The 24,655-nt window shown below is 36.8% G+C and overlaps 1 protein-coding gene and 1 long non-coding RNA gene across 2 annotated transcripts; both read right to left on the reverse strand.

Moving 5' to 3' along the window:
• Positions 1–5,004: 5,004 nt before the first annotated feature.
• LOC140874870 (uncharacterized) lies at positions 5,005–6,791 on the reverse strand. The gene is made up of 3 exons (XR_012148245.1): positions 6,672–6,791; positions 5,941–6,125; positions 5,005–5,111 (listed from the first exon to the last, which is right to left on the reverse strand). It is a non-coding gene; the product is annotated as an uncharacterized lncRNA (long non-coding RNA).
• A 13,260-nt stretch (positions 6,792–20,051) lies between these two features.
• LOC140861607 (uncharacterized) lies at positions 20,052–21,399 on the reverse strand. Its single transcript, XM_073264632.1, has 4 exons — positions 21,203–21,399; positions 20,818–20,992; positions 20,512–20,643; positions 20,052–20,165 (listed from the first exon to the last, which is right to left on the reverse strand). The coding sequence occupies exons 1-4, from the start codon at positions 21,397–21,399 to the stop codon at positions 20,052–20,054; spliced, it is 618 nt and encodes a 205-aa protein (XP_073120733.1).
• Between the last annotated feature and the right edge of the window lie 3,256 nt (positions 21,400–24,655).

The raw sequence follows: 24,655 nt of genomic DNA on the forward strand, positions 1-24,655 counted from the left end.
CATATCAATCTCATATCATCACCAATTCTACAGCTAAATTTCGAAATATGCAGCCCCATAATTTCAGAATTTCAACAATTCTTTCAAAAATCGAAAACATGTTCAAACGACGATCTTTTCACGATCCGCCTTAGATATGCTATCGTCGTATATGCTATAACATGTATATACAATCAAATCATAATTCTAACAAAAACTTAAAATTCAAACATGGTAGAACTTTATAAAACTTACGTCAAAACGTAGCACTCGGAGCTGTGATCGCAAATATATGTTCAATCGGAAATTCTATCGGGCGGATCAAAAGATATCGAAGTTTGAAATCTCAAAATTGGCTTGGAACCCTTTTCTCTTCCTCTCTCGGTTTCTTGCTGGGTTTCTGATCACTTTATTGTATTTACACGTTTTCTATATCAAGTTGCAAGGAGAATTGCATTTTGGTCCTGAACTTTGGCATAATTGCAAATTAGTCCCCGGACAAGCGATATAATTCAATTTCAATCCTAAATAATTTAAGAATATTAGAATTTAATTCTAAACTCTAAATATTCTCAAATTAAATATTCTCAAATTAAAATTAAATCATTTCGGACCTTATCGCATTTTAGTCCTTGAACTACTCAATATTTGCAAATGGGTCCTTGCTCGAATTCCATCCTCATATTAAATCCTTGATATTTTTAATCTTGGAATTACATCTTAAATTCCATAAATATCAATTCAAATATTTTTAATCTTTTACTTTAAGAATTCCGGATATTAAAATCTTAAAATCCGAAAATCCTCAAATTAAATATTTCTGACCCGAAATTGAAATCTCTAATTTCCATATTCTTAAATTCATATTTTTACTTTTATTCGAAATTTAATTCTTAAATCCCGTAATTAAGAACTTAATATTTTCGGGCCTTACAATTCTTCCCCTCTAAAGAATGATTTCGTCCTCGAAATCGCATTCGATCTTACTGCTGATTCTCGTAATCTGTATAGCTGACTGAAGTAGTACGAACTTTAATTCTCTGAGCTTTCGATATCTATTCTGATATCTTCTCTTCTATTGTATCTTAATCTTATTTCTGATTGCTTCTGCAAAACATATAATCATTGAGTCAACTTAGATCTAAGTTGCTCTTTCTCTTAATCTACCTCTGCTTAGGTTAGTCTGCCTTGCTTTCAATCTTATTGGCTTACATATTCTAGCTGATATTCTTCAGCCAATGCATATGGATAACAATTCATCTATCTGAAAATTCATGATTGAGTATTAATCAACTAGCTAGATCAAATACTTATAGCTTCTAAAATCTCTTTCTGAACCTAATGATGCTTGGGAAAGAATTTCTTTTCTAATCATTCTGTTCAGGCTTCACATTTCTATCTGTTACTCATTTTCTCATTCTGTCTATGCTGTTCTGTTCTTATTCTGTTCAAAGCAATCTTCACATTCGCTATCATTTCGTGACTCATAGCTGGTCTGATAGCTGATATTTCTGAAATTTTATTTCAATATAAAGACAATTCTGTGTTTCTGATCAATCAATCATCAAAATACTTTCTTTATATCTATCAAATAGCTGTCACAGGAATCATAGTAATCAAATGGCAAATAATCAATCAATTAGTACCGAATCTAGTACTATCGTTCTGAGAATATCCTCGCAAATCTGGATAATCACATCTGATAATCCACTAATCAGAGGATGGTATAATGAAATCTCATACAACGAAACACTCAGAACATCTGACAATCAATGCCACAATCTAGAAAACAAATCTAAAGTCTCTATCTCGACAATAGAGTTCAAGAATTCCTGTAATCTGATCATCTTGCTAAATACATGACAAGTATCTTCTTATATTTGTATCATATCTAATACAACATATTCATGAATCTGTCAAAATCTACTACACTCTAAACCACAAAATCATGACGATTCGTGTAGATTCAAACTAAAGTCGTTAACAAAGTTGATCTGTTTTCAACTCTTATGTAACTAATTTTTTACATAAACCACTTGTGTTCTTCTTTTCTGCTTCTTTTACTGGAATTTTCGTATTGGTAATGGTAATTCTGTCGTATCTGCTTTCAGTTCTTCTTCCAATACTGATTTCCAAGTAATGACTACATGTAAGGCATACATGTTTAGACAACTGAATAAATATTAAATATGTTTCAATATGCCTCTTTCAGAATCTGATATTCCATATCTAGAATATCTGGCATAATCAAACGATTAATCACCACAAACATTCATCTGTTCTGCTCTGCTGTCTTATCTCTTATCTTAATCTAGCGTTCTCAATCAATCTGTTGCTTTTATCTGTCCAAACTAATTCGAGTTTAGCTTGGATCACAACAATTCTGATTGTTTAAGTATCTGCCAAGCATAAACATTCAACAAGTACAGATCTGTACCCAATAATTCCAGCAATTAGCTAAAACACAGAAATCTTACTAGTATTCTGAATCTGAATTTCTATCAGTTACGAGCCAAATACTTCAAGATACACTGAATAAATTCATCAAATAATCAAAATTCTCAAATCTCAGCTCAAAGGAACTTGCTCAAATCAAGATCATCCAAAATTACATATTCTGAATGATAAAATCTGCTAAGTGATACCATATCACTTGCATCATAAAAATCAAGAAGAAGGAATCAAATCAGACTCTAGTAAAAAAAAAATAAGAGTCCATCAAACTCGATCGAGGTCGAATACAAAAACCTCAGAATCGATAGAAAGAAATTCAAGAATCACGATTTCTATGATGTAATAGCTTCAGCAAAATTGAAGATGACGCTCAACTGTAACTGATCTTTCTTGTTCTCTATTGACATGAGTTCAGTTATTAATTCTTAGCAGACAATAGTCGAATATAATCTTTTCGAATTAACTTATTTTCATAGAATTAATCATCATTTCAGTACTACATAACTCTGTTCTACTCAATCTTCTAGCTGTTTCTGGAGTTCTTCAGTTCACGTAATGCTCTTCAATACAAGTTGTCATAAAACCATTGTACTAGACACCACTCTATATAGAACTGCATTCATGTCATAGAAAAATCGATATATGTCATTGAACTATTTCTGTACATTCTAACCATTGACATATCTGTCAATTCTAGGTTAATTCTGTACTAGTTCAATATATCGACTAGACTTCTACTGACATTCTTCCACGATCATCGTGATATAAACAGTACCGACATAATAGAAATTTATTTCTGCAACTCATATCAAATAGATCTCTACTCATTGTTATTGCTGATCTAACTTAATCACTGCACATAATCAATCAATTCTTATCTGATACTCAGTTATTGCATTAATATCTATAATGCATATTCAATCTTATTTCCTCAAGTCTGCATTTCATCTTCTCTGTCTAATCATTCAAATGCATTTCTTCTACTCAAAGGCAAAAATCTCAGCAAATATATTGAATAAAGGCTCATCAGATACGGATTATAGCATAACAAATCACTAATCTATGACTGTATACTATGCAATCAATATATAAGCGGTTAACTAGAATTAACTCACTTACCTGTAATATTCTTATCTGATACAACTTGAGCCTTTCAATCTTTGCTACTGTTGCCACCATCTCTTGCTTCATAGCTATACTGCTATGGAATTTGTAGTGGAGGTGATGATCATAATTGTGAGGCTTGAATAAACATTCAACTCTGCCTCGTACTACCGGTTCATGATTTCGTTCTTCTGGTACTGGCTTGAAATCAACTTATGCTTCTAGTCTGCAAAGTTTACTGTTCTATCTTCTTTAGCATATACGGAAAGAAACAATTCTGTTTACTTACCTGCCAAACAATTTCAGTACTTCTTCTGGCAACTTCACCAACTTCTTGCTAAGTCTTGAAGTTGATATAAAATCAAGCTGATTCTATGTTCATCTGAATATTCTTTTCTTGAACAACTGATCTAGCTCTTCAAATCAACTCATTTCTAGACATAGCATATTCTGTATCTTTCTGAGTTGGTGAGTCATAGCTTTGGAGTTGTTCAACTCACATACTCCTCAGTGCATCGGCTCAAAAACTTACCTCAACACTGTTCTGTTCTATTTGCGGTTCTGTTCTGTCTGAGGTTCTCATACTCTCTGCATCATCTGTCTTATTCAATACCAGAAGCAATATATATGGCAGAGATTATAAAATACAATTGCAGTATAACATACATATAATCTTATGCTTCTGAATAGAACACATGCTTGCAAATTCTCATGCTTTTCACATAATACATGCTTGCAACGAATTCATTTATTCTAATGAATTCAAGAAATCATGCATACATATCAGCATATAAGCATGTAATTCGCATATCGATAAAGCAATCAATGTTCAATCAAACAATCATCGTCGCATACAATTCTGTAAAGCAAGTAAAGCAATATCATGCAATAATATAAATGCATGCGACTCAATCTACCCCGCTCAACTTCTATCTTATTCCAAGACTTTAAGCTCTGATACCACCTGTTGTGGGGACCCGGGTTGCTAATCTCATCTTAGGGCAATTAACAATTAATAAACAATTAATCGAACAATAAAAGAATATTCAAACTCAAAGCTAAATTTTTTTTTTTTTTAAAAAAAAAAAACTGAGCACCTCGCTCAATCGGGTAAATTCAGCCGATCGAGCGGGCAAGAAAGTCCAGCTCTCAGGTCTGAATCCATATTGGTCTCGCTCGATCGGTGAAACTCACCCGATCGAGCGAGCCCAAAATATCAATAATCTGTTTTTGCAAACACAGGCCTCGCTCGATCCGCAAAAGTCACCCGATCGAGCGGGCTCCAAATTCTGGAAATTCTGCTGCAACTTAATGCTGTCAAAATTGGAATATAAAGACATCTAGTCTTATACAAGCTACAAAATAATATACATGCATTGACAAATAAATCCTAATTCATAAATACATCAATTCATGAATATAAACTAGGATTTACGAAATAGAAACATGTACAAGATTCTTTGTCTTCTAACATGTTATTAACAATACATATCATCTGCTTAAAACCCGAGTCACCCCATGCTATGACTCTTCTCGATCTATCCAAGACAACTCTAGCTTGATCATGCCCCAACCTGATGCAATGCACACATACAAACAAAGCAACAGCCGGATAACTCCGGTGAGAATAAATCTCAGTATGAAAGACATGCATATACATCAATAACGCATATGGAATCTATATGCCATAAAACTCTAAAATCATAAAACATGTAATAACAAGTAGATCATAGAATCATCATCGACTCTTAAATTCTTACACATAACGATTCATCTAAAGCAATAACATATAAATCATAATTAAACATTCATATCTAGAATGGCATATCACAACATGCTAGCATTTATAACTGCATATTCTAAACCATAGAAAACTCTAGGTTAATGCATAAATGCAATGCATGTGCCAAGGAATAGGCTATCAAATCTGATACCAATAAGCTTAGTTCTTGGGATCCCGGGGAATAAAATCTTTAACTAACCACCGACTCTTGCAATCGAGGTGGTGTTAAATATCTCAATTCCTCTGACTTTGGTGCAACTATAGTGAGTCATCTAGCTCTGGATATAAATCTATATTCTGTGACATGAGTCATCTAACTCTGGAAGTAAATCTACATTTCATGCCACTCAACTACAGTTCTCCAAACGTTATATGCACTCTTGGCCATTCTGCCCTTTGTGCTATTCAAGGTAGGGTTCAAGATGAATGCAACATAATCTGTATGCATTAATCAAATAAATACTGATAAACATCTTGAACACATAAGTCAATATTCATAGCAAAAAAAGCAAGTGAATCACATAAGAGCACTTAAAAAACTAAGTATGTGATTCCGGATAACTCGAAAACCACCACGTTCTCGAGTTGTTCTACCTGGCAAGAATAATGTCAACTCAGACCTTTCATCGCGATTCAAACCTCTTGAATCTGTTTCCAATGCTGATCATCTCAACGCTAGCCAAATCGGTCATCAAAATTTGCTCATTTCAATCAGTGCTACTTGAAGGTGTTTTTCAACTGCAAACACTTCAAGTCATTCGAACTCGAACTCGTCGATTCAACTTCGATAATCTTCAATTCAAATCTGAAATAGATTATACCATATCTAAACATCAATTCCAATCAGAATCGATGATTCTTTAAAGCTTATACAATTCAAATCTTGCTAATACGATCGGAATTCAAACCGACGTCGCAACTATCCGAGTCCGATAAGTCTTTCGATTCAAATATCATCATATCTACATTCTCAACATAATTTCATATTCAATTCATTCACAATAAACTTGAAAATGAGCTCTAGATATTTAGAATGCATATCAATTCAAAATCTTGAACCGGCGGCATAACGGTACAATTTCGGTCTTTTCAAAAGCTTAAACATCAATATGACAATCATATCAATCTCATATCATCACCAATTCTACAGCTAAATTTCAAAATATGCAGCCCCATAATTTCAGAATTTCAACAATTCTTTCAAAAATCGAAAACATGTTCAAACGACGATCTTTTCACGATCCGTCTTAGATATGCTATCGTCGTATATGCTAGAACAGGTATATACAATCAAATCATAATTCTAACAACAACTTAAAATTAAAATATGGTAGAACTTTATAAAACTTACGTCAAAACGTAGCACTCGGAGCTGTGATCGCAAATATATATTCAATCGAAAATTCTACCGGACGGATCAAAAGATATCGATGTTTGAAATCTCAAAATTGGCTTGGAACCCTTTTCTCTTCCTCTCTCGGTTTCTTTCTGCTTTTCTGATCACTTTCTTGTCTTTACACGTTTTCTATATCAAGTTGCAAGAAGAATTGCATTTTGGTCCATGAACTTTTGCATAATTGCAAATTAGTCCCCGGACAAGAGATGTAATTCAATTTCAATCCTAAATAATTTAAGAATATTAAAATTTAATTCTAAACTCTAAATATTCTCAAATTAAATATTTTCGAATTAAAATTAAATCATTTCGGATCTTATCGCATTTTAGTCCTTGAACTACTCAATATTTGCAAATGGGTCCTTGCTCGAATTCCATCCTCATATTAAATCCTTGATATTTATAATCTTGGAATTACATCTTAAATTCCATAAATATCAATTCAAATATTTTTAATCTTTTACTTTAAGAATTTTGGATATTAAAATCTTAAAATCCAAAAATCCTCAAATTAAATATTTCTGACCCGAAATTGAAATCTCTAATTTCCATATTCTTAAATTCATATTTTCACTTTTATTCGGAATTTAAATTTTAAATCCCGTAATTAAGAACTTAATATTTTCGGGCCTTACAGAATGTCACCTTATATTGGGCACATTAGGTGAGCATGAAAAGTAAACAACATAACAAAACTCTCTCTATATATATCATAATTATATGACCCACAGTTGCAATCAAAGCAATTTCAAATTGCAATCAATCCACGCTGCAATTTGCAATCAAATTGTAATTTGCAATTCACAAAAGTTCACGAATTGCAGATCACGACAATTCGTTAACTGAAATTAAATTTTTTTTATTTTATTAAAATTTTGGAAAAAATAAATTTGAAGGCGTTGCAATTTTGCTGAATTTTCTTATACGGTTAGAAATAAAAATATTCAATATGAAATAAATCATACGGTATAGAGAACACGGTTCTGATACCATTGCTGGATCTCGGTTCTCTCGTGCCCAAGACGCATCAGAAGTTTAAAATTTTTTATCTTGACGTTCAAAATAATCTTGGACACTCGTATGATTTAAATAACATTCGTAGGGAGTTTATGAAATTATACCTTCGGTGAACAAATTCACTGGACTCCAACTATTTCGAAAAATTGAAAATAGCTCTTGTTGTATATCCCTACGAACAATCAACTGGATTTTCTCCTTTCTTCAATCTCCGAATTAGGTTCACGACTGGATTTCTTGTTCCTCTTCTAAATCGCACTTAAAAATAGAAGAGATTTTGTGTTGAGATTGAATGAAGAAATTGATCGTATCAATTCTTCTGAATGGCCGAATAGAAAATAGAGAGCAAAAGAGGGAGAGCCTCTCATGTTATGGCCGTCTGAATTAATTCATACTCACTACTGCCCCTCTATATTATTGCATCTAATGCAATCAATTGCAATATTTCATCTAATGCAATAAATTGGGTGTCGGCCAATAATTTTTTTATTTAAATATATAATATAAATATTTATAATAAAAATATGGTCCCACCATATTTTATATATATATATATATATGTGTGTGTATATTTCATGGGTGGTTTTTTTAATCCAAGTACAACTCGGAAAAAATTAATTAAACTTTTTAAATAATTTTTCATGATAAACTTATACTTTTATAAGTCTATTAATCATGCAACCATTACTTTTCTCTCAAAAATTTCTATAAGCTCTTATAAACTATTTATAAGTTTATCTATCGATCCAGTCAAATTTGTTTATCATAAATTCAACTATTTGAATTTATTATCTCAACAGAAACAGGAAAAATCAGTACTTGTGTGAGCCTCAATGGTTCAGAGATACAGCTAGCTGTGAGTTCATAACTCTTTGTAATTCATGACATTTTTCTTTATGTGGGCTTACCCTTATTAGCCCCATTTTATGTATCAACTCCTTGATCATAAAATGTCAGAACTCATTTTTGATTTGACCTATCGAATCATGGTAAGAGCGTCAAGTAGCATCATCCCATGATTCCCTAGGTATCACTGATAGTGTCTGCAAGAACCAGTAGATTATGGTTAACGTACAGTACAATCTCTTCATCTCATATATCCCGATCGAATCGGCAACCATTGATATATCGAGAATTTCCTATGATTCGATAACTATTTTATATCATTTTGGATAATGCATAGTGATATCGTATATACAACTAGAGAAACCATTTCTCTAAAACATATATCATGCTCTGGCAAGAGACTGAATACACTATCATTTACTCAGATCATATAAAATATCCACAGTTTATAAATGTGCGGTGAATTTCCGACTACAACCACTGACTCTCATGTATATCATAGCTACACCCAACAATGCCACTGTGGTGCTCTCCTGGAGCTAGTAAACTGGTGAAAGTGCAGTATTAGTACATAAATCCTAGTATTGTCTCGGGTCATAAGGACTAATGGTGTACAACCATAATGAAGACTTCATCCACTCAAAAAACTGATAACCACTTGGAAAGTCCTACGTGAGTAGTTCAATGAACACATACTATGTGTCATCATCTGTGTGACGCCTAGAATTTCTTAATTTAAGTTCATGTCTTATCAGTCTTTAATATTTATGATTTTAATTATTTTGACTTTCTATGTTAATTGGCTAAATATTATATTTTTTTCTCCCGCGCATTAGAATTTATTATTTTTTACTTTTGCGAAAAATTAGCATTTTAATTCCTGGACTAATAAAATAAATTTAATATTTTAAATTAGGATTTTTAAACTTGTATTTTTATTTAGTGCGATTTAATTTATAGTCCTAATTGCTAGTATTGGTTTAGCACTTTTTAAAAGTGTGTTGCACTTTTTCATGAATTTCATACACTCCTATTTTTCTAAGGTTTACCTACCTATACACTTGAGTTCAAGATTTAATCCTAGCCACACACACATACACTCAAAACTCGCACAACACATGCACACACACACACAAAGCGCCGACCTCCCTTGTTCTTCATGGAATCTGTTGGCTTCGCTTCTCTTCTTCATTAGCTCTTCAATCTTCATTTCCTTCTCCGGTGAATCACTCCAAGCAAGCTAGACGAGCTGGTTTTTCCCTTTTGAGCTCGGTTTCATCTCACTTTTGGGCACCTAGCAAATCACGGCCACAGCTCTTCGAGCTCTGGTGTCCTTCGATTTTTGTTTTTCTTTCTAGCATAGGCAAGGATAATGGAATTCTTTGCTTCACCTTGTAGATTATTATATGATGTGTGTTGCATTTTTGAAGTTTTGAAATTTATAAGCATGTTCTTGGCCCTGTTTGAAAGACTTTTTTTGCCCTGCACTTCGATTGATTTTCCGAAGAACTCTTGCATTTTATTTGACTCGGTTTGCTGCTATGATTTATGGATTTATGATTTGCATTTGATTGGTGGTTTTTCATAAGCATATGGTTCGAATACTTCTCAGATTTTCTTCGTGCTTGGTGTTCGAATTTTGTTCAGAAATTTGCCTTGGCTTGTTGTTCGAACGCTTTCCAGTTTATTGCCTATCTTGGTGGTTCAAAATTTCAGAGCTTTATAGCATGTTGTTCGATCATTTTTTTTTCCAGATTATTCTTTGGTTTGGGGTGTTCGAACATTTTCCAGAATTTTTCCTTAAGCATTGTGTTGGAATTTTCAGATTTTGTTGGCTTATGGTTCGACTTATATATCCAGATTTTTATGCATGTTTTGGTTCGAACACTTGGTGTTTGTTTTGTTTATTTGGATGGTGATTTATAGCTACCATGGATGATATGTAGTTCACATGGTAGAAACTAGGATGACTTGAAAATAGCTTGTGGAATGGAGTTGAGGTGCATTCGAATTTTGAGGATATGGGGCTCGCTTATGATAGGCTTTGAGGGGCTGCTTTCGAGCTGGGTTTAAGGTGATTCAAGGTGAGTTGTAGGTGCTGGAAATGTGGTGGAATGTTGGTCTTGATCCTAGGACTAGAGTCTTGGAAAATTTATTGCTAAGTTTTGGTTGAGTTTGAAATTGAATCTTGAGCAGAATTTTAAGAATGTTGGGGACGTCCTGTAATGTATATCTAAGGTGGGGTTAAAATCAAAATTTGGATAAGGGCTCGGGCCGGTAATTAGGCCAAGCGGGAATTAATTCGGTTAAGTTTTGGTCGGGTTATAAGCTTATGAAGGAATAGGTTCAGAATTTTAGTGTCTTAAGCTTGCTGCCCGGAAATGGAATTTTTATAAAATGATTGCTTAAGAATAAAATTCCATGGATGATTTTTCTACTTAGTTCTAAGTGTCATGGAGTCGTGGTTTCAAGCGGAATACTTTTTGAATAAGAATCAAGCAAGTTACAAATTTTATGTCGAACCGCTCCAATTTGTCTTAAGCGCTAAATTATGTTTTAGTTTCCCATATTTTGGTTTGTTTCCTAAATTATCATCCCGGTCATCCATATGTGAGTCATTTGTATGAATATCGATCAAACATTTACATGTACGTAATATTTACCTATGCATGCTAAGTCCCATATTCAAGTATGAAAGAAAATATTTTTTTAGGAACGAAGTGAGATGATTGTGATGGTTTGGACGGGTTGGGAGACGTTCTGGCTTCCCTTACCAAATTTATGGGTTTGGACGGGCCGGGAGAAATCCTAGCTTCCCTTACCAAGTATGGGTTTGGATGGGATGAGAGAAATCTTGGCTTCCCTTACCAAGTATGGGCAAGACGGGTTGGGAGAAATCCTAACTTCCTTGCGGCATAGTGCACTGCAGCCATGATCATGATCGAAACCATAGAGTCACAATCCAAGGATCTAAGTTAAATATTTATGACTATGTTCAGATCAGTTTATTCAGTTATTTATGTTCGACTTAGACATGCATGTGTTTTATTCATGTTCACTCCTTTCATTCAGAAATCATTTATTTAAGTTAAGGGAACAAAAGTATTTTATTACAAGTTATTTTTAATCTGTCTGTGCTTGTATTTATGTAATACTTGTTACCCCCCCCCCCCCCCATATTCTTGCTGAGTCTTTTAGGATCACTACACTTAGTGATTTTAGGTGAGGAGTATTTCACTGAGATCGAGGGTGCTGGCCCTTGACCGTCGTGCTTTTAGTTGTTCCGCAAACTCTGATGTTTTTATTTATGAGTTGTATTATTTCATACACTGTCAGTCATTTGCAGGATGTGTTTTCCCTGCTTTAGAATATTTGGCATGTAAACTTAACAGTTTATTTTTTTCGCAACTGTTTGGGATTAACTTCCCTTTCTAGATTCTATAATTATCGTATTTGGATTTATATCATGTATTTATTTTATTTTGATTTGAATTGCTGAGTGTGTCAGTTGGGCTTACAATATTTTAAATCGTGTCATGGCAAATTTTTTTTTAAAATTCCGCAATTCTTTATTTATTATTTATATTTAGAGGATTAGGGTCGTCTCAATCTGTATTCTTCGGACATCCAATGTCCATTACCAATGAAACATAAAGGCAAATTTTATTACTGTCTCAATATCAAGCGATCCTTATCCCTCTTTTGGGCGACTTAATCGGCTATGAACTATATTTAGAATATACAGTGGAATAAAGATGTGTTTCATGACTATCATCCAATGATGTCTCATCTTTCATGCACTATAGTATATTCAAGGTTTTTATCAATGCAGCTTGCATGGATATAGAGATAAAGATTGCCATATATAGAAGATAAATTGTATTAAATAAAGATTGTTTGTTCATAGAGTCAATAATGTCCTGCCAACAATTGGCCTTATGGGCACCTACTCTTACAGATCGGACGGTCCGAACTCTATTGGACAGATGTCAAAATCTAGTCAGATGGATGATGTCATGTTTGACATCACTAGGCCCGATCGGATGATCCGAAGAGGGATCAGACCGTCCGACTTGCATGCATGCGATGTGGATATCATGCAAAGATCGGACCGTCCGAACTGGCGATCGGACAATCCGAACTCTGTCTATAAATAGGGCCGAGATTTCTCATTACAAATGCAAAATGAATCCTGTCCTCTCCCGTCATGGATCTATTTTAAGGGCTTCGGGACAATTTTTTAAAGAGTTGAAGTAGGAAGTAATATTTTTAAAACGGACAGTGTCCGGAGTGGTGTCCAAGCAGTGGAGCTTTGGCGATGTGTCCAGGGGTCATAACAAGGCTGTGCCCAAGCTCTGGGACATTCGACATCATCGGGCTGACGACGGATGAAGGTATAGCTCTGGCTATTTATAGTAAATAGGGAGTATCCTATAGTTTAATTAAGGCTTTTAGAGCATGATAGATGATATTTGGTATGTTAGATAATACATGGTTATTATATGTTGTAGTGCTACATAGTAGGCTTGGAACCTAGATGGGAGCTTCTAGGATCTGCCTTAGAAAGGTACGATAGTACTGTTCGAGATACCCTGACTGAGTATTCATGTATTATGTGTTGCATGATTTATATGATTTATATGGCATGATTTTATTTGCATATATTATGAAATGTTATTATGCTGCATGCATGATCATCTTGAGCTTGTATCCTTGTGATATCTTGTAGTAGGGTGTTTACCCTATCTTATTAATGGATGGTTGGACACATGGAGTTGTGTCAGGTCACCATCAGTTGGGTATGTAGGTCACCTCCTGAAGCGACGGCACAACGTGCTACCTACCAAGGTCCCAAGTCTGTTCTTGATCAGATATTCTTGACTTCGTACCCGTACACTTTCATACATACACATGTAATATTGTATACTCATACTCTTGTACTGGGTTTTTTATGCTCACGTCTTCGTACTATTGTTTTTGGACACCCCATTCGATAGGCAGTTGCAGGTAGTTTTCCTAGAGATCTGGAGATTAGGAGGTGCAGGATTGCAGGGTCAGCCACTAGATTTTACCATGCTAATATTAAGTTATTCTAGTTTCCGTAGTTTATCTCTAATTATGATTATTTATTGTTTAATTGCATGCCTAAGTTTCTAATTAGTAGGTGATTCCGATGCGGGTCACTACAGATAAACTGCAGAAACTAGAATAAATTAATACCAGCATTGTAGTAACCCGTATCCAGAATTATTGATTTTTGAGTTATTTATAATACGATCATGTTTAGATGTAATAAAACATGATTAAGGGAGTCCCAGATGGATTAGCAGAGTTCGGAAATGGATTCAGAACGCTCGATAATGGTTAGAGGGTTGTCGAGTTCGGAGGCTCCGATGTTGAGTTCGGAGGCTCCGAAGTCAGAGTTCGGACGACCCGAAGAGGGTTCGGACGCTCTGATTGTTCTGCCGACAGACGTCATGGATGAAGTCATTATGCTGACATAAGCAATGATGTATTATTGGGTTCGGACGATCCGAACATGTTCGGACGGCCCGAACTCCGTCTATAAATAGGAAGGCCGAGATTCAGTTTTGAGCACACCGATCACCTCTTCTCTCTAGTTTCTTCAGTCTTCCAGCTTAGATCTAGGGCATTCTAGGTGTCCCGTTGGGAATCCGGAAGTGGCATAGCTGTTTAGGCATTGTAGCGAAGCTGTGGCCTAGTTTTGAGGCATTCGACAGCAAAGGGCTAACGACGGACGAAGGTATAGCTTTTTCTTCCTAAAAATATTTAGGAGTATGCTTTAGATTAGTTAAGGCTTTTAGAGCACTATAATGATATTCGTATCATTTGGCAGTGTAGTGTGGATTATAGGCGTGGATCTAGAGCTGATAGCACTAGCCTAGTATTTGAGGTACGAAAGTACTGTTCGAGATATCCTGACTGAGTATGCATGTATTATGTGACTGCATGATTTATATGTCATTGATTTATACTGCATACATTTGCATATTGAGCTATCTCGTTCGAGATGTCTATAGTAGGGTTTTACCCTATCCTGTTAGTGGTTGGACTTCTATCGATTTGGGTCCGGCATATCCACTGGTATTTTGGCATGGGAGCCATCTCCTGAAGCGACGGCACAACATGCTATATACCAGGGCCCGGTCTGTCACTGTTATCTGATACTTGACCTCGAGTTTATAAGGAGTTCACTTTGCATGCATGTATACTCATACTCTCGTACTGAGCGTTTTATGATCACGTCTCGTACTCTGTGTTTCTGGACACCCTATTCCATGGGGCAGGTTTGCGATTGGACGAGGCGGGTGGATCCAAGAGGGGCTAGGCAGTAGTTGATCAGCTGGAGCTTCGTTCTGTTGTTTTGGATATTTACAGATTCCTTTTCTTGGGATTGTATTAATGTTATGGTTTTTGCAGTTGAATTATGATTTTTGTTTAATTAAGTTAATTGCATGCCTAAGTTCTGTTTAGTAGGTGATCCGGGTAAGGGTCACTACAAGCATGGTAAAATCTAGTGGCTGACCATGCAATCCTGCCTTGTTCACCACCTAATCTCCAGATATCTAAGAAAACTACATGCAACTGTCCCATCGAAAGGGGTGTCCAAAAACAGTACGAGGATGTGAGCATAAAATGCTCATCATGAGAGTATGAGTATACAAATATTTTATGTGCATGAATGCAAATGTACGGGTACCAAGACACAAGGTCAAGAATATCTGATCAAGAACAGACTTGAGCCCTGGGTAGGTAGCACGATGTGTCGTCGCTCTAAGAGGTGACATACATACCCAACTGATGGTGACCTGACACAAGTCCATGTGTCCAACCATCCACTAACAAGATAGGGTAAACACTCACTACAGGATATCACAAAGATACAAGCTCAAGATGATCATGCATGCAGCATAATAACATGTCATAATATATGCAAATAAAATCATGCCATATAAATCATGCATCACATAATACATGCATACTCAGTCAGGGTATCTCGAACACTATTATTGTATATTTCTAAGACAGATCCTAGAAGCTCTCATCTAGGTTCCAAGCCTACCAAGCAGTACTACAATACATAATAACCATAAATTATCTAACATGCTCTAAAAGCCTTAATTAAGCTATAGAATACTCCATATTTTCTATAAGGAGCCAGAGCTATACCTTTGTCCGTCGTCAGCCCATTGATGTCGAATGCCCAAAAAATTTGGCACAACCCTGCTACGACCCCTGGACACCTCACCAAAGCTCCGCTGCTTGGCCACTACTACGGACACTGTCCGCTAACTAAAAAAATACTACTACCTACTCCAACTCTTAAATAAAGAGTCCCGAAGCCCTTAAAATAGAGTCATTACGGGAGAGGAGAGGATTGGAATGATTCAAAAATGGTCAAATCCGCCCCTATTTATAGACATAGATCGGAAGCTCTGTTCTTTGTAATCGGACGGTCCGATCTGCATGGCATACCACGTGTCACCATCTATTTAACACCTGTCTCGACAGCTGATCGGACGCTCCGATCTCCTCCATACGTCAGCTCCAACTTGACACCTCATTGGACACTTAGAAACAGGTTCAGACGCTCCGTTCTTAGATCGGACGGTCCGATCCTGTCCGAGTTCATTTTACAAGTTATTCTCTTAATCAATTCCTTAATCACATTTAAGTCTCTTAATCTTGTAAAATGAGATCGGACTACTACAGCGGGCCAATATGCAGGTCGTAGTGGTTCTCCAAAAATAACTTTAGAAGTAGTAGCTGATTACGATATTTGAATATGACATGCATATTTTGGTATGCCTGGATCCAATAATGATATAAATGAGTTGGAGGCGTCAGATTTATTGTCCAACCTTGCACAAGGTATTTATCCTATTGCTCATTGTATAATTGGAGGAAAATAATATGATATGAGATATTACTTATTAAACAACCCTAACTTCTAACTTTTAAATAAATAAAGAAAATACGGAATTTTAAAAAAATAATTGGCATGACCTATTTGTTTGAATAATAAACCCCTGTCACAAACAACAATTTAAGATAAACCTCAACCCAAGGTGAACATCACACAAAAGCATGCATAAACAGTAACTATTTTGACACCGGACGAAAAACATAAAAATAGAGTTTACATACTAAACATAATTTCAGGGAATAACACATTCTTCTACTAGAAAGGAATCAACATACACAGGTGTTACTTATTACAATAACAATATGCGGAAAGAAAAGAGCGGCAACGGTCGAGGGCGTTCCACCGAACACCTACGGACCCTGGAAATCCTGTCCCGCAACCTCGTTTGCATACTCACCTGCACCAAGTATAGTAGTGAGCCTAAAAGCCCAGCAAAATTTAAATAATACAGCAAGGGTTCAAAATAATGCATCAATACTAAAAATAATACTTAGTACACATATGAATCTCTCACGAAGAGGGAAAAATGTCATAATATTCTCGAAGTAAGAACAATAACAATATGCGATAAAAAAAAACACATTCATGATTCATTCATCCTTTACTTTTACTTTTGAATTCGTATCCTCGATTGTGACTATGGTTTTGATCGATCAATGGCTATAGTATACAATGTCGGCAAGAAAACCGAGTTCTTCTCGGCCCCACATTGCCCCTCTGATTTGGTAGGGAAGTCGAGATTTCTCCCAACCCCGATCTACACGTCTAATTTGGTAGGGAAGCCGATATATCTCCCGACCCCAATCTACACGTCTCATTTTGGCAAGTGACCCAGGGCATCCCCTGACCCATCATTGCACGTCTAAGTCACAACCAACTCACTTCATTCTTTAACTTTTCCTTTCATTCATCATTTTCTCATTTCAACATTTATATTTACAAGCATTCTTTAAATAAGACTTCGGGACTAGCATGAATTTGAAGTCACACATGCGAATAAATGGGCGTTGAATAATTTAAATGACATAAACTCAAAAGATAGCATAACATGAATTTTATGTATGATTGGAGTGTATGGGAGCACTCTCAGCTTAAAGGCTTTTCTCCTTACACTTAAGTTTACGCTCACAAAGGCCTAACTCGAGCGGTTAACCCATAAGATCCATAACTCATCCTATTAAATTCAAAAGGCTTTCTGTTTGAACCGACACCTCAAACACACCTTAAAATACTCCTATGACCAGTATTTACATTTTTATAATGGATCAAACAACCCCAACAATTTAGACTTTCGGACAGCCCATAGACAATAGAAAAATCTGTTCACGACACTCCAACTTAAAACGCACATAACTTAATAGATTCTTATCCGAAATAGGCCCAATTTTCCCCGACACGATCCTAACATCACATAAATTAAAACAATCAGAGGTAGCCCCTGTCCAGACCTTTAAAACCGACCCTAGAAGACCTGTTTCCCCGAGACATGACGCGATGGAAAAAATTCTGTTTTGGACAACTTGAAACTAGGGACTCCCAAGCTCATCCCTCAACCTATTGCACCTCAAAACCCACGAGAACAACTAGTAAATATGCCTAGACAACCAGCTAGGGCCCTTGGACAAGTCTCTGGCCCGACGCTACTTTACTTCTCCCTTTTTGCCCAAAACATTAGCCCAACGCCTTCCAAAACTCTACTAAACGGCCATCCAACTTAGTTACTCCATGACCAGCCTTATAGCCCATCTCTAACATATCCAAATACACATGTTTAACCCCATGAATATCCCATGGCAGCCCCTCAACTCCATTCATCCATTCACACAAAATTTCCAATTCAAACGCCAACTCAATTCGATTTACTTCATTTCAAAGCATATGCAATACATAACTTAACCAACATCATGTGGGCTTAAAAACCAACCAAACACACACGAAAATGGATCAACTCAATATGATGCATTCTGATTTTTCCTTCGAATCATACAAAATCTCATTTAGATGCAAGTAAATCGCTCATACAAGCTCACTATGTAAGCTAGAAATTAAATTATGCAAAACCAACCCTACAACCTATTGGCCCTGCTGAAACGGAACTCACACACACCCAAAATCACGTTCATTCTGTAGAAATTTCAAAGTAAGGCCAAGAACCTTAAAATATATAATCTATACTTGGGTTTTAAAGAGAGAAGAAGAACTCTTTCCTAAATCTTGCAAGACATGGGAGAAGAGAGGGGCGGCTGCCGTTGTAGGTCACGAACAGCAGTTTTTGTAGCTTCCTAAGGTGGCTTCGGGGTGGCAACACGGCGGCTAGAGGCAGGGAAGGTCAGCCGGCAGCAAGGAAATAGGAGGAAGGGGCGGCCGAGGGGCTTTCTTGGTTGGAAAGGTGAAGTAGCGTGAGGAAGGGGGAAAAATGGAGGGGGTGGCGGCTGATATGGGGTATGGAGGGCTAGGGTTTAATTTTTTGTGTGATATATTAAGTGTATGTATAGGTGTGAGTGTGTGAGTGTAGGGCAAGTCCAAAAAGTGCTTTTTAACTAATAAAAGTGCTAGTTTAGGTTTTACAACTTTGACTTGTAGAATTTCCTCTAATTAAAATTTATAATTCTAAAATCTTTAAATTTAAATGCCAAGAATGAAATTTCAGTTGTCCGGGTCCAAAAAGACGAATTTGGAAAATTTAAAGAATTATGCGCGAAAATGCGCTTACGCGATTTTTCTTTACAAGAAAGTTTTAAAAATAAAAATTTTATTTTATTTTCCTCATCTTTCAAGAATTTTTGTCACCTAAATTTAAAATGAATGATTTTCCCGCCGTGTTCGCCTTTGCCACGTGCCGAAGCTGAAAGTCACCAATTCAAGTATCTCAAGCAATTAAATTTAAATATCAACACAATTAAATTCCAAGGAGATTTAAATAATTTAAATTACCATGAATTTTAGAATTTCAAACATTAAAGCTAATTTAGGCATGGAATTTAATCTTATGGATTTTAGGCATCACAATTCCTCCTCCCCTAAAAGAAATTTCGTCCTCGAAATTAAAGCTTACCGAAGAGCTCCAGGTAGCGAGTCCTGATGTCAGCCTCTGACTCCCATGTAGCTTCCTCATCTGTATGATGCAACCAACCAACCTTGACCATTGGTATCGACTTGTTGTGAAGCCTCCTCTCTTTCCTTCCAAGAATCCGATCGGGCTTCTCCTCATACGTCATGTGGGAAGATAACTGAAGAGGTTCACAACTGAGCACATGGGATGAATTCAAGATGTACTTCCTCAACATCGACACGTGGAAGAAATTATGGACATCAAGGCTAGGTGGCAAGGCTACTCTATACGCCAATGCCCCTACCCTGTCCAATATCTTGAAAGGTCCAATGAACCTAGGTGCCAACTTCCCTTTCTTTCTGAACCTCATCACGCCTTTCATAGGAGCCACTCGGAAAAACACGTGATCTCCCACCGAAAATTCCAAGTCTCTCATCCTATGATCAGCGTAACTGTCTGCTCTGAGCACTCCTCATCCTGTCACCTCAGCTGTCTGCTGTACAATCTCCGGTCCTAACTCCGATCTCTCACCGGCCTCGGTCCACAACACCGGTGATCTACATGGTCTGCCATAGTGGCCTGATAGCTGTTATTAAACGCAAACTCCACCAAAGGTAATATCGATTCCCAACTGCCCGGAAAGTCAATAACACAAGCCCTTAAAAGATCCTCTAATATCTGAATTACCCTCTCGGATTTCCCATCCGTCTAAGGGTGAAATGTTGTGCTAAACAGAAGCTTCGTCCCTAACGCTGAATGAAGAGTCTTCCAAAACGACGAAGTGAACCTTGGGTCTCGGTCAGTCACTATGGAGACAGGGATACAATGAATTCTGACTATCTCACGGATGTACAACTCCGCATACTGAGCCATGGAGTAGTTCTTCCTTGCTGATAGAAAGTGCGTTGACTTAGTAGGCAGTCTACAACAACCCAAATGGCATTTGAACCCCTCACTGTCCTCGGCAAACCCACAACAAATTCCATCCTAACATTCTCCCATTTCCACTTGGGAATGGGGAGCGGCTTGAGCAAACCAGCGGGTCTCTGATGTTCCGCCTTAACCTGCAGGCAAGTCAGACACTCAGCCACAAATCGAGCAATATATCGCTTCATGCCCGGCCACCAATATAACTACTGAAGATCACGGTCCATCTTCGTACTCCCTGGGTGGATGGAGTACGGCGACGCATGAGCCTCTGACATGATCGTAGTTCACAAAGAATCACTTGCAGGCACCCAAAACCGTCCTTTGAACTTCACAATCCCGTCAACCACCGAGTACAAACCACTACTCCTCTCCTCATTTCTTCGTCTCCACTTACCTAACTGCTCATCATTAGCTTGCTCAACACGGATACGGTCAAACAGTGTAGTCCCCAGTGTCAATGAAGATAATCGGGGCGCTCTACCCCTGACATAAAACTCCAAATCAAACCTTTGAATCTCGTACTGGAAAGGTCTAGACACTGACAAGGAGGAAATTATTGTTGCCTTCCTACTCAAGGCATCCGCAACGACATTATCCTTACCCGGATGGTAACTAATGTTGCAGTCGTAGTCCTTCACCAACTCTAGTCATCTTCGTTGCCTCATGTTCAACTTCTTCTAGGTGAAGAAGTACTTGAGGCTCTTATGGTCCGTAAAGATCTTGCACTTTTCCCCATACAGATAGTGCCTCCAAATCTTGAGTGCGAAGACTACGGCGGCCAACTCCAAATTGTGAGTAGGAAAATTCTTCTCATGTCCTTTCAACTGTCTGGAAGCATAGGCAATCACTTTCTCCCGCTGCATAAGAACTGCTCCTAATGAAACGTCCATAACCTCTAAGCTTAAAATTAATGAGAAGAAAATACGGATTTTAAAAAAAATTTGCCATGACTTGTCTGTAAGTAATCAAGCCACCCTATCGCAAGCAACAATTCTAATATAAAGAAATTAGCGCGGTAAAAAGGAATCCATACTGCGATAATCATAAACTCCGAAAGGAAAGGCAACCTCCACATGGTTCAAAAATATCGATAACAAATTGCAAGACTAAAAGTTTAAGCACAGGGAAAATACATCCTAGCTAATACTGAAAGTCCTCAAGCTAAAATTCTTTATTACAAGCTTAGTCTTATGCGGAAACTTAAAAGTAGCAATGGTCATAGGGCCTTGCACCACCGGCAACCTCAACCCCGATGATCCTGCCCCTCGATCTCTAGATACTCCTCCTCACCTGGCAACCAAACAAGCATAGTGAGTCTAATGACTCAGCAAGTATAAACAGTGTAATAACAAGGGTTTAAAGTAACTGCAGTAATACTCAAAATACTGTACATAATATACTTGAAACTTAAACTGTAAAAAAAATGCGCATGCTACAAGAGAATGAGAAAACCTGTAAACAATGAACACACGCCAACTCACGCTATGAAACTCTTGAACTTTCTTAACTTATCATGAAACTGAACATGAGACTTTCATAAACTTTCCATGAACTTTACTTTCTTTTCTGAGAACTTAGATCCTTGAATTGTGACCCTCTGTTTTTTATCGATCAATGGATGCAGTGCACTATGCCGGCAAGACGCCGAGATTTCTCCCAACGCGACTTACCCCTTTATCTGTCATTTGGTAGGGATCTCGAGATTTCTCCCGATCTCACACTACCCGTCTATTTTGTTAGGGATCCCGGGAGGTCTCCCGATCTCGTTCTACCCGTCTATTTGGCAAGTGAGTGAGACATCCCCTAACCCATCAATACCCTGTCTTGTCACAATCAACTCACTTCGTTCAAAAAAATATTTTCTTTTTCCTTCTTTGACTCGACTCAAAATACTTAGCATGCATGAATAAAAACGACTCCCTTTATAAACATTCGCTCGGCTCAAAGACGAGACTCAAGCACACAAGTATGCAACTTTAGGAAATAAAATTCAACACAAAATTGTGGGTTTTAGGTGAGAGAGTGTCTGCCCCTAGGTGGAGATACCGAACCTTAGCTCTAATTCTCACAAACAAGGCATAACCCGAGCAATCAAACCGAAAAGCCCTTATCTCAACCTTACATTAACCGAATTCGACCCCGCTCAAGCCGACACTCTCCAAACACTACAAACTAACCATAGGACCAGTTTGTGACTTCATTTGACAGCCCAAGAAATCCAAACAAAAACAATTTCCGGTCAGCCCCTTAAACTTGTCAAAAATTCTGCACTAGACACCTCAACTTGAGAAACTCCTAACTTGACCAATACTAACTCGATTCGCTCCCAATAACCGACACGACCAACACATCCTAAATTTAACTTAGGACCAGGCCTCACCCATCCATTATTGCTCAACACGTTCAGTTTATTCAATCACTTAACAGCATAGACTTTGCTCTTAAAATTTCTGCTCCGACCCTTCAACTTAAATGACCCTTAACCTATCTAAATCTTAACCGAAACGAGCCTAATTTATACAAACGCGACCAAAACATCATAACCTTGACCTAGGACCAGACCATGACACAACCAGACCTGATTTGATGTCTCCCCTGCCCCTAATTCAGACACCCTTTCACAACGCATCCAACACTCTACTTTACTTCTACTTCCAATTCCAACTCTATACTTCTTTTACCTTAACTCTAACCCATTTCCAGCCCTTAGCAACATTCAACACCATCTCTTAGGACTTATACAATCACTAGGCAGCCCTCCAACCACACCACAACTCATTTCTTTGAAATTAGCAAAACACACACCAACATGCACCAAATGCTTGGACAATCAAAGAGACCCATGGTTTTTCAATGAATTACTCAAGACACCAATCAAAACTCAATCAAAACACAATGAACATTTCGAATTTAGGCCACGACACTTCTGAAATTTTCTGAAAAAAATTCGATATGAATCAAACTCTACATGCCTCATACCTAAATTCACCATACAACTCCTTGAACTTCAAGCCATGAGCATAACTCGATTTTTTTGAACATAACATGCTCTGGAAATCAGTAAAATCAAACACCACAATGCCAAAATCATAACCATCTCAAAATTTAAACAAGAACTATAGAAAGAAAATTAAATAGCTTTCTTGGAGCCCAATGGAAGCTCATACTTGCCTCAACCAAAAGAAACCACTACAAACCGATGGAAAGAGAAAAATGGCTGCTAGGACACGGCTACACAGCTACAGCACCTCCTAAACCTGAGCTCTGGCCAGCTATGGAGGCTACTGGACGGTGGCGGTGGTCGGAGAAGCTTGGAGGAGGAAGGAGCGATGGAGCGGTTAGGTGAGGGAGTGAGAAACGTGAGGGAGAGTGTGAGGCGTGAGAGAAAGATTTCTTTTGGGGATAGGGTTACAATTGAGTTGTATTTTAAGTTTAAGTGTATATGTGTGTGTATATTGGTATATCTGTCTATTGATAGGTGTGTGAGTGAGTTAAAAAAAATAGAACTTTAAAGTACTACAACTTTTGCCTACTAACTTACACTAATAAAATTCCTAAGTTTAAAACTCCAAATTAAAAAAAAAAATATTATATTGGGTTTTACTAATCCAGGTTTATGAAAATTCTAACTTTTGAAAAAAGTTAGAATAAGCTAAAAATGCAATAAAAATGATTTTTGACACCTGGAAAATTCTAAAAATTAAACTTTCATCTATTTTCCTCATTTATCCCAACTTAAAATTCTTGAAATAAAATCTAGGAATTTATCGCCGAAATCCACCATCGTCGTATGGCGGAACCAGAAGTCACCGAACTCAAGAATCTCAAGAATAATTAACTTAATAATTAAACAAATAACATCTGAAGGAATTTAAGCACTAACTTAGGAATTAAAATCAAAACTTTAAATATTTTGATGTCGCAACGATAAATAAGATTTTTAAATAATAAACAGAGCGATTAAAATAATTTAAACAAACTAGACGAATGTTTAAAAGTAATTTAAATAAATACACAAACGGAATAAAAATATTTAAAACGACTTGGACAGTTAAAAGAATTTAAAATAAATAAGCTAGACATTTAAAATAATTTAAAATAACTAACCGCAAAATTTAAGTTATTTAAAATAAATAAGTTGAGCAA

This window comes from Henckelia pumila, chromosome 1 (assembly GCF_033568475.1).
Source record: "Henckelia pumila isolate YLH828 chromosome 1, ASM3356847v2, whole genome shotgun sequence".
Taxonomy (NCBI): domain Eukaryota; kingdom Viridiplantae; phylum Streptophyta; class Magnoliopsida; order Lamiales; family Gesneriaceae; genus Henckelia; species Henckelia pumila.